This window comes from Polypterus senegalus, chromosome 14 (assembly GCF_016835505.1).
Source record: "Polypterus senegalus isolate Bchr_013 chromosome 14, ASM1683550v1, whole genome shotgun sequence".
Taxonomy (NCBI): Eukaryota; Metazoa; Chordata; class Cladistia; order Polypteriformes; family Polypteridae; genus Polypterus; species Polypterus senegalus.
Window position 1 is genome coordinate 85,569,870 of NC_053167.1, and position 12,530 is coordinate 85,582,399.

Genomic DNA, 12,530 nt, shown 5'->3' on the forward strand with positions numbered 1-12,530 from the left:
CATAATCGCAAATGAAGACCCAACTTAGATTTTCCAGTTACTGGGATGTGGAAGAAAACCACTGCCTATTCCAAGAAGAACACACATAGACAATAAGGAAATATTTTAAACCACACAATTACTGTGTGTATGAGCTCTACCATTTACAAACCCTGCAGATAAAAGTAACAGAAAAAAAATATATAAGGGTTTGTCATGTCAAGACTATTAAGACTAATATTATGGTCTTAAAAGTGAAGATTTCATTATAGTCATAGAGAAAAACTTACCAAGGCAACTCTGTGGACAAAAGGCCCAGAAGGCATCTAAATTTAAAAAGACGGACTGCTGAGCCCCTCTATTTATAAACGAAGGAATTTTGTGACAAAAATCAAACCTAAGATCAGAAGATCTATGGTTTGAACCTTCTAATACATTATGCTTAGAATGTCACACTGATAAATTGAATACTTTGAATTGATAGTGTCAAACATTTACTTTTGCATAAAAGAATGCCTGATGAACCTACTTGAAACTATTAAATCACATTGTGATATTTAAATTCCACAGTCTAAAAAAAACACAACCAAAAATTCTTTTTGTTTCTTTTTCTTTTTTTTTGTCCTTTGGCTTTTAAGAATCCCAATGTAAGCCAGAATTGGTAAGTTAGGGTTTTGGATAGAATTAAAAAGAAATCTATAAATCACAGAACAGTGTACTGTATCAGGCAAAGTTATGAAGAAGAATGTAAAGCACTTGTTTTATCTGTAAATATAAACCATATTGTACTATAGAAAAGAAAATAATGCAATTATGATATGATTTATATTTAACATGACCCTTCTGAGATTACATCATTTTGCATATTAAAAGGCACCTTTACAACTCAATTCATTTTTATTCAAAATATCCATCTTGCCATAGCCCATTCTTTCACCTTACTATATCTGCATACCCTTAAAACAAACCTGAGTTAAAAGTATGGACAAACAGGAACAGAATATTTTGTGAACCAATAAAGAATAAAGCTGCCATACCTGCCTTTTCAAACTGTGACCTCAGACAGCCGTGTTTCCCTTCTGTGCTTGCTAATTTGAACCAGTCATGTGAACAATTCATTTGTATGACTGAAGGAATAGTGAAAGGTGAATGTATCCTACATCTGTTTCACATACATCAGCTTTAGATGAGAAGAACGCAAAAGGAAATTATTCTTATATACTTAAGTTAAAAATGGTTTTATAGGCTTAAGTCAGGCATAAGAGGAAATTCATAAAAATTGTTTTCTTTTTTAGTTTTTTTTTTATCACAACCCATGTATGATTAATTAAGAGGATTGCTACTGTGTTTCTATGCCAAGTGAGACACAGAAAGTTGTCAGGTGTGAAAAATGGAGAGATTATTTTAATATCAATGATTAGAAAGGCTACAGGCAGAATTAAAAAGTAGGTTATTAAAAAAAAAAACTGACCAGGTCATGGTAGTTACGACTTTTATCAGATTCCATTGCTGGCTCTGGATTTTAGTCCAATCAAGAGCGTTTGAAGATTATGTGATTTATCGGCTTTCCGCCTTTTTTCATTTCTTTTTCAAGTTTGTATCACACGGAGTGTAAATCACTGCTGTGCTGTGCCTTGTGGAAAAGCTACTGGAATTCCCATAGGGATACCCAAAAATGTTTTCCTTGGTAATATAACACACCTGGAGAGTTCAGCTATAAGGGTCAAATACACTGCAGACAGACCTAATCCTGTAATAATATTTATTTATAATCATGCCATAGGTCTACAAGTTCTGGTACCTTTATAGTCAGATTCCTAACAAATATATCAAAGTTAACAATCTGCTCTTTTGGATTTTCTCAAAACTAGCGAGAGCACACTCATGGACATATGTTTGATTAAGTTATATAATTGTTCTTTTCGTGTCATGAATAATGGATTTGAGAATAATGGGGAAAAGTGTTGAATGCAGAGATATCATAAATTAAGCAGTAGTTTTCAGCATGTGGATTAAATATGATTGCCTGCCATAGCCAATGGACTTCACTTACACAACTGTTCGTTATGGCTGCAAAACAGATGAATTCTGTGAGGCAGAACTAAACTAAGTATAATTACATAACAAATGCATTAATATTGTTTTTCATAAACTAGGTTTCACGCAAAGGCTAAAGCAGTGGTTCTCCACCTGTGGGGCAGGCCCTCCTAGGGGGGCGCAAAGTAACAAAAAGAGGGGCACAAAGATGTGAAAAAAAGAAAACAAGAACAAAAATATGAAAAAAAAACATCTGTTGAAACCAAAACAAATTAACTTAAACTACATTCTGATACTAAAACAATAAATATTAAGTTAGATAAATGTCGATAAAAGTTAAGTAGGTATGATAAAATATGCATCTACATTTCAAAAAAATGTTAGGGCTGGCCCGATTTAAACTGTTATGAAAACTTAGTGCAACCTAGTGCTCCACACAGCTAGAAAGAATAAGCCAGAGTCTGCGATTGCATCGATTAACTTAATAAAATGCAAAATATACACATTTTAGAGAGATTTCCTTACACTAACATATGTTCTTTATCTAGTTTGCTCTTATGTCCAATGGATATGCAATAATGTATTCATTGTCTGAACTCATTCAAAATATTCCAGTGCAAGGTTGCTGAGAGGCACAGCCTAGACAGCTCACCAGTCAATCTAATAGTATAATACACTCAACCAAGAAGAATAATGTTCTGATAATTTAGCACTGCACCCTTGCTGCTAAAGGTTCATAATTCCTGATCTGAGATAATACGCAAAAGCTTCGCTATGGTATCTCGTGGTGCTCTGTTTCTTTTTTCCCCACTGTCATTTCACGATTGATACCAGACCACTAAATGTAAACTCCCTCTTCAACAAACACTATGATAGAATGAAGTCCATTGCAAGATCTGCAATTATGCTGCATAGTTCTGTAGTCTGACAGGAAAAAAATATGTATACTGTAGTAAAAAGGTGGTACCAGTGGCAAAATATCAAATAATAAATTGTACCAGTGTTCCATATAATAGTTTTTCTTGAGAATGTGATCATTTCACACACCTGTGGTATTTTTACAATTAATCAGTGACATCTCTACCTAATTATATGTGTACCCTCCTGAAACAGCATTGCTATGTTTCAGAACTTTTAAAACTTACATTCAATGTAATAACCAGCTATGACAAAACTGCATAAATATCAAATTTAGTGATCACTGACAGCGACATAAACTCCTGCTGTACTGCTGTGTCATCCTATATTTGACAGGTTATCTAACTTAGTTATAGTTTATATCAGGGGTAGCCTACTCACACAGTGGCTACAGGTTTTCATTCTAACCATTCTCTTAATTAGTGGATGGGTTTTGCTACTAATTAACTTCATTTCATTTATTTGCTATTTAAGACTCAGACCCTTTAAATCAGTGCCGAGTTAACGTCGGTCCTGGAGGGACCGCAGCATTGGCTTCAGGTTTTTGTTCCAACCCTATTGCTTCATGAGAAATCATTCATTGCTGGTGAAGCACTTATTGACTTTTTGACATTTTTCTGGTTCATTTTAGTTATCTCACTTGTTAAGAATTTGAACCCTTATTTTATTGTTCAACAACTGCATTCATTGTTTCAACTGCTCCTTATTAGACAAAAGGGTGGGCATTTTCACCCATGTGCATTCATCATTTACTATTTGGTTTAATTAAGTACTCAGAAGGAAACTGAAGGGAATGTGAAAAACTGAAAATGACTCATCCGTTTTAGGCTTCTCATCACTTGGATGATACATGTATCATTAAAAAGGAAAAAAAATCTATGATTTAAGAATGAACTGACATGGTAGAGTTAAAGCACTAACTAGCCATGTAATTAAATCAGATCTGTTATTGGTGATGACTGACTTCTAATTAAGCAATTGCATTGGAACAAAAACCTGCAGCCACTGTGGCTCTCCAGGATCAGAGTTGGCCACCGCGGTTTATATGATCTCATCAGTGAACAAGCTGAACTATGAAAGAATGTAGTTAGTTGCAAGAATGTTCAAAAATGCCATAAGATCATAATTAAAATATGCCTGCTGCAGCTGCCAATGATCCGAGCTTAATAAGAAGTCCTTAGCATTAGGCAGGTTTTTAAAAAATATAAAAATCTATTTTTTATCATACTTTTTTCTTGCAAAGTAGATAACTATAGTGAATAATGAAACAAAATGATTTTATATTCACAGACATGAATGTATCCATCCATTCTACTCACTAAAACCCTATTGATCCATTTTTAAGGTAGTCAACATTCTGATCCTATCCTGAGAACTTTGTGTGTGTAATGCTGGAACCAACCCTGGACAGGGCGTCAGTCCCAGGGGAAAAATCCATGCAGCCACAAGGAGCGTGTGCCAAAGAGACAGTGCTTGGGCTTGGATACGCATTTAGTCTGCTTGAGTTGTGAGGCAGAGAGGTTAGCCACACTGCCAAAGATAATGTGAAACAATACAAATAGATTTTACACATAAAACGGTTCACACTCAGACTCAAAGTATTTTGTATGTAGTGCTCAAGAGAATTCATCATGTAATCAGATGTATTTGCTGCTCTAATATCGAATTGTCTGTACTGGATCATCATCATCTGATGACAGTGAGTACATTGAATGATAGTACAATATAACTGAAATGGCGAAATATGCATCCAAAATCTTTTTTTAAATTGTTCTTCATCATTTCTGTCATTTACTGGCATAAAAAAGCTTCAGTTCAGTAGCATTTGCTAACATCTGCATATGACTAATATTTCAAATGAATACACTATCATTATGATTTGTGCACTATATTTTGATCACTGAGGAGTTTATAAATGATGAATGATTATTTGATTAAAAAAGTATGAACTCTTAGGAATATTCATCAACTGTCAGTTGGACGCACATAAAAGCTGATGTAGACAGGGTATCAAAACTGTGTACTGTATGTCTTAAAATGCTTTTTAAATAAATGGAATCCAAACACACCCATTCCGTTACACCAATGACTCTTTAAATATATCCACTCATGTATTAAGAAGCTTTCATCATACTCTTATAACTTGAACAGCTACATAAACTAGTGCACTTATCTAAAACTGTAGCATGGAGAAAATGCCTGGAAATAAACTTGTCTTCAAGATTTTCCAAGTTTAGGAATCAGTCACAGCACATATAAATCTTTTGCATTAATACTGTATATGATGTCTACAAAATAAAACTTTAGGTTCAAAATCATATTTTCCTAAAGGGAAGTAGAACCCAAAAATCACCACAAGCAACAGCAACATTTCACTTATTTAAGTTACGTTACCTTCTTTAGCAGATGCCTTTATCCAAGGAGACTTACAATATTTATGTTACAATTGGTTACATTTTTTTTGCTTTTCCAATTGGAGCACAGGCAGGTCACACAGTGTCAGTAGCGGGATTTGAACCCACAATCTCAGGGATTGAAGTCCAAACCTTTAACCACTACGCCACACAAAAATGTAGCAACCATATTCATAAATTATGTACAGTAAATGCAATCAATGTTAAAGAAATTTAAACAAAAGGATTGGAAAATACAGTACAGTGAATGTACCTGTACATTAAGACTTACTTCACATGACTGGATGCAGTGGATTACATGTGGATCTGGATACCATCTCATTTTTCCTGTGCACACAATACTCTGCATAGAATGAGAAATAAAATCAAGCTGAATTAAGGAAACCAATTTTCTTCAAATTACACATTTTTAAATTAGTAATGTCTCAAAAGGTTAGTTACAAATTCTCAAAATATAAGCATGCAATGCATTTTTGTCTTTTAAAAAACATCATCGATCAGATCAAAGTTACATTTTAATTTGGATATTTACTGTTATATACTACGTAGAATCATTTCTCTATGAACATGTAGCAAAATCATGAATATTGTCAGAGATTCATTTAAAATTACAATACTTTGCTGAAATTTGCTACATCAAGTACATTCCAATGAATGTTTATACAGTATGTATATTTTATAAATAAAAACTCATCTATAATTCCGTTTAACTTTATATCCATCGATCCTAGAAAGACTAAGAGGAAGCTGGAGCCTATTGTTCCTGCATGAGACATGAAGCATTAACCTGCCATGAGTGACATGCCATCTTTTATTTATTATCTGTACTGTATATGCCACTCCCCAGATGAAATGATGGTTTTAATGCTTTGCAGAATACCCTATGTTGAACTGGTGACTACACTTTTGAGAAAACTCCAGCAGGCAGAAAGAAAGATATACACTCATACTCCTGCATAACCATTTTATATGCACAAACTATACAGTATACTGTAGTAAGTTCAGTGTACAGGGTGGGCCATTTATATGGATACACCTTAATAAAATGGAAATGGTTGGTGATATTAACTTCCAGTTTGTGGCACATTAGTATATGTGAGGGGGGAAACTTTTCAAGATGGGTGGTGACCATGGTGGCCATTTTGAAGTCGGCCATTTTGGATCCAACTTTTGTTTTTTCAATAGGAAGAGGGTCATGTGACACATCAAACTTATTGGGGAATTTCACAAGAAAAACAATGGTGTGCTTGGTTTTAACGTAACTTTATTCTTTCATGAGTTATTTACAAGTTTCTGACCACTTATAAAATGTGTTCAATGTGCTGCCCATTGTGTTGGATTGTCAATGTAACCCTCTTCTCCCACTCTTCACACACTGATAGCAACTCCGCAGGAGAAATGCTAGCACAGGCTTCCAGTATCCGTAGTTTCAGGTGCTGCACATCTCGTATCTTCACAGCATAGACAATTGCCTTCAGATGACCCCAAAGATAAAAGTCTAAGGGGGTCTGATCGGGAGACCTTGGGGGCCATTCAACTGGCCCACGACGACCAATCCACTTTCCAGGAAACTGTTCAATTAGGAATGCTCGGACCTGACACCCATAATATGGTTGTGCACCATCTTGCTGGAAAAACTCAGGGAACGTGCCAGCTTCAGTGCATAAAGAGGGAAACACATCATCATGTAGCAATTTCGCATATCCAGTGGCCTTGAGGTTTCCATTGATGAAGAATGGCCCCACTATCTTTGTACCTCATATACCACACCATACCATCAATTTTTTTGTTCCAACAGTCTTGGAGGGATCTATCCAATGTGGGTTAGTGTCAGACCAATAGCGGTGGTTTTGTTTTTAACTTCACCCTTCACATAAAAGTTTGCCTCATCACTGAACAAAATCTTCTGCGTAAACTGAGGGTCCTGTTCCAATTTTGTTTTGCCCATTCTGCAAATTCAGTGCGCCGATCTGGGTCATCCTCGTTGAGATGCTGCAGTAGCTGGAGTTTGTAAGGGTGCCATTTGTGAGTAGCTAATATCCGCCGAAGGGATGTTCGACTAATGCCACTCTCCAGTGACATGCGGTGAGTGCTACGCTGTGGGCTCTTGCTGAATGAAGCTAGGACAGCCACTGATGTTTCTTCATTAGTGACAGTTTTCATGCGTCCACATTTTGGCAAATCCAACACTGAACCAGTTTCACGAAACTTAGCAAGCAGTTTGCTAACTGTAGCATGGGAGATGGGTGGTCTCGTAGGGTGTCTTGCATTGAAATCTGCTGCAATGACCTGGTTACTGCGTTCACCAGACATCAACACAATTTCTATCCGCTCCTCACGTGTTAACCTCTGTGACATGTCAATGGCTGTAAACAAAGAGAAACTTGTAAATAACTCATGAAAGAATAAAGTTACGTTAAAACCAAGCACACCATTGTTTTTCTTGTGAAATTCCCAATAAGTCTGATGTGTCACATGACCCTCTTCCTATTGAAAAAACAAAAGTTGGATCCAAAATGGCCGACTTCAAAATGGCCACCATGGTCACCACCCATCTTGAAAAGTTTCCCCCCTCACATACTGTATACTAATGTGCCACAAACAGGAAGTTAATATCACCAACCATTCCCATTTTATTAAGGTGTATCCATATAAATGGCCCACCCTGTACATAGCATTAGCCGATTATAAATAGTACTGTTGCTGTCTGTGGCAAGATCTCTGTTTATACAAATCTATAAATAATAATTAATTCAACTTGAAATTAGGACAATATTTTCATAAAATGTACAAAATAAAATATTATAATAATTATTTTAATAAATTTAAACTCTACAAGATTAAGCATTATAAATAGTTAATGCACAACAAACACTCCAATAATTACTTTATATTTCACATATTTTAATAATAATCAAGGTGTTGTCAGACTGCAGAGGAAAGTACAGTAAAGTGAAGACAAAGAGAGAGAAGCTGATCAGAAAACATCAAGAAGAACAAGTCATACTCGTGTGTAAACTCTTTAATATTCCCAATAAGTGCATAAAGCAGAAGACGTAAACATTCAATACTTGATTAAAGTACAATATCTTCTCTAGATTGCTTTTTAACAGTTCACTGCTATTCATGCACATACTTCTAGTTATCATTGTAACATGAGAGATACAATCTGCAAATAATGTTGAAAAAGGTCTCTCTATTTATATTTTCAATATTATAGCATTTTTAATTTTATATTTTAAAGTCTATTAAGAGAATGACCTTGGTTATAGTTGTTCAGTTTATTGGATGTATCAGAGTTACTAAGCACTAAAATAATACAATATTTTACCTTACTATTAACATCTACCTTACTATTAATAGTTAACTGTAGCTCCTTACTCTGGAATATGCTACATACTCGTACAATTGCCCATCAGTAAAACATTCCTCTCATAGATCAATTCTTGCTTTTGCTAGTGGCTGACTTCAGCTTTTATTGAAGGTTTACAGAAAACACAATTTTATGGGAAACTGTATACAAGTACTTTTAAATTCAAACAGGTAATTAGTAGGAATAATGGGAATTTTGGGTATGAATATAATTTTACCTTTAGAACATCTTACAAAAATAGCTTCATTTAGATTTGAATGAAAATTTTTCATCTGTAATCTTGTGTCACACACGTGCAATTAGGTGACAACTAAATGGCCTGAATAATAGTACAGTAATTCCATGCCTGACCAGGGGGCGACAGAGTGCACTAATTCTCTCTCTCAATTCCTTACAGACCATTCTTGGAAAATCCCACCCAGTTCTGGGGCAGCCAATGATGTCACTTCCGGATCATAGTACTGATGTTTTCACATTTACATAGCACATGCAATGAATTGAATGTTTTAAGCTTTGTACATAAAAGAACAGGTGAAAAAGAAATAATATGATAAACTATGTCCACCTTCTCTAAATTATATCTGCCGTGGACTCCTTTACTGAGCTGCATAATCATTAAATTTGACCAAGGTATGCCGTAGCTCCTGGTTTGTGTTGTAGCAGGAGCTTGAAAAGGACTGATAACGCCAACAATGGATGTTGTGCCTATGAATAGCCCACTCACTTCAGCATTATTATCAAAAAACATCAACAAATAAAAAACATAGGGCATCTAATATTCTTTTTTTTTATAACATCATGAAATTTCAGTCACATCTGTGAAGCACTTTTGGAGATTTTGGGGTAGTTTTTTTTTATTATTATTATTTTGGGCAATGTTTACCCCTAATTTACCACTATTAATAAATTGAAATATCCTTTCTTAGAAGATAACTACTGATGTAGATGTTGTTGATAAGTGAGTAATTATGTGAGTCTCATATATAGATATGATGCACATAGTATATATATATAGTATGTATACATAGTACTAATTTTTAGTATATAAGGAAATATATTTTATTTTGCAAATTACAATAAGTGACAATTAAAAGAAAACACTAATACCATCAAAAATGTGGGGTATTGTTGACTTGTTTAAATTTAATTGTAAGAGAAGGAAATTGATGTGGTTTCATTCAGAATAAAACCAAGTACAGATTTACTTAGCACTGCAAAATATAAAATTGTAATAGAGACAACACAGTAACGAAGTGTGAGAACCTTTGCCATTGTCTTACAACAGATACTTCTGTACATTATGAACTGTGCTAGTCAATAGATCTATGGCAAATTTTAAATATGGGCACTGAATGAACAGAGATAGAGATTTTTACTCACTTAGATGGGGCAGGTGGTAGGTTTCATTTTAGAAATCCAAGGTGGAATTTCTTATTCTGTTATTGAGTTGAAATTACTAAGGTGACCATGCTCAGAAGAACATGTGGAGTTACAGTGGAGTTACTCATTCTTTATATGTTAATGGGAACTTTCTCCAGATACTTGGGTTTCTTTATCCATCAGAGAGACATGTTGGATAAAGTGATTCATAATTTCATATTGGCTTGGTTTGAGTGGCTAGGCTATGTGATGGACTGATTCCCTATCCAAGGCTAGATCCTTCTTTCGGAAAAATGCTGCCATGGTTTAGACCCATTTCCAATAACCCTCAGATGTAATAAATGGATGAATAAATAAATGTTTGAACAGCTTTTTATCAAATTGAAAAAAAGTTGTGCACAATTCAAAACCCATGGGAGTAGAAGGTTGATAGAGTACAATAGTTTTTCCTTAATTGAATAAATAATATAACAAACAGGTATAAATTATAAACATTTCATTACCAGTTATTAACCTCCTTGGAGATACAGGCTCGAAATTTTATGTAAATACGGTTAACCCCTACAGTTATAATCCGATATTCAGGGTTAAGCCTGAATAATGCTTGGAACAATATTTTGCTGCCATCTAGTGAATAAAATAGCATCATGCTGCAAATAAATCCTAAATATTTCTATATTATCTGCCACTTTATGGTAGCTCATCAATATTCATTAGTAGGGTGTAGCCTTGAAACAAAAAAATGGTGTGTAAATGAAAAGCTGTAAATCCAGTTTTAGAACAAACTGAAATGGAACCATTAGTTGAATCAAGTGAAAGTAAATGTCAATGTGAATTTGTCATGTTGATCTGGATAGTGAAACTTGATGCGTGCAGCATTGTATGACTGAACTGCTCTGATATGCCTGCTGAATTTGGCTGAATGAAGCTTCACCAAGGTGTAGGCTTGACAAAATAATTGCATTCAAATGGAAGGACAAGAAAGATATTACCTCCTTAAGCACTGTTCCCTGTTCCAATGCAACAACTATAAATGTTCTTATCTGAGGGAACTGTGGAAGTCACTGAGCCTTGCACTGTGGTTGGCTACATTAACACGGTGGGTGGCATTGATCATGTGGATCAGGTGCTGGCATTCTGACCTCTCATGAGCAAGCAACAGAAAAAAAAAATGATAAGAAACGTGCACAAAGAAATACGCTTCTCTTGTCCCAATTGCAATGTCAGTATGTACATTGGTGGCTGTTTCAAAACAGATCACACGAAGAACGTGTCTGCATCAGTACAGCTGTGGATTGAAGACATACTTTACCTATCCTAGTGTATTTATGTTGTTGTTTTAGTTTTTGCATGCTTCTGTTACACATAATAGTGTTTTTGGCTTGTTTTCCCATGGGTAAAACTAAAACTAAGGAGGTTAAACATTACGTCATGCTTTGTGGGAAAACCAAGCTGATCAGGCTGCATTATCTGTCTGGTATGGTATAGGTTTGTCATGCTACAAAGAAGGACTCAAAAAACAAAAAAAAAACAGAATGGTTAGCCATTCAGAATAATGCAAATGCCACCATGAAGGGTAATTCAAGTTAATAATTATGTTAAGATTTTGAAAAACCTCTAATAATTTGCACAACAAAAGGACTGGGATCAAAAATACACATGGAGACTGTGCATAAATCAAATTACATGATATATTTACTCTGAAATAGTAGTGTGGCAGCAATGCTAACAGTGGCTAAAACTTAAATCTCAATTGTTTACATGGGAAATAAGTACATTAAAAATTAAATTCTTTTGTAATAATTATGGAATTGTAAATATGCTGCTTTACAGTGAACAGAGAACTTTTAACAGAACAATTTATTGAGCATTACTCAAAGTGTGTGGGCAATATTTCTTGACAGCGTACACAATCCAATAATACTTGGAGAAGAAATGTCATGCCTCATCTAAAACAAGCAGACCATTTAACCTTCTTTAACTAAAACAACTTCTAACATTTCTTGTTTTTTCTTTGTTTTAGATATATATCTTCGGAAGCTGCTTTAAAGACCTAAATTCTTCCTACTATTAATATTGCTAAAGTGTGTAAACAAGTTTAATGTCTAAGAGCACCTGCAGAAAGATGTTAAAACCAGTACAACACTACTAGTGCTGTAAGCCTAGGTTCCTGTGCTGCCTGATACTCATTCTTTCACTGTAACCACACAAACCGCAATCACAGACTAACAAAGCTGTTTAAACAAAAGCAATATCTTGCAGATCGGGAAGCCAGCCATTTGTAATCAAACAACCCACATGGGGCTTTAAGCTTCCAATAGCCCTTAATCTGCAGCTCAGTGTTTATTGTTTTCATTTTAAAATACTGATTTATAACATACGTCTTTCGTCAAAAAGTGAATGCCCAGAGGCGATAAATGAACTCTCCC

The 12,530-nt window shown here is 34.9% G+C and overlaps 1 protein-coding gene across 2 annotated transcripts in view; it reads right to left on the reverse strand.

Annotated features, from left to right (window-relative positions):
• The window catches only part of pappa2 (pappalysin 2), a 240,372-nt gene that overhangs the window by 50,078 nt on the left and 177,764 nt on the right, over positions 1-12,530 (reverse strand). For both annotated transcript variants that reach the window (XM_039735653.1, XM_039735652.1), the window contains exon 21: positions 5,620-5,691. In XM_039735653.1, coding sequence (XP_039591587.1) covers positions 5,620-5,691 — 72 coding nt within the window. The remainder of the gene's footprint in view (positions 1-5,619; positions 5,692-12,530) is intronic.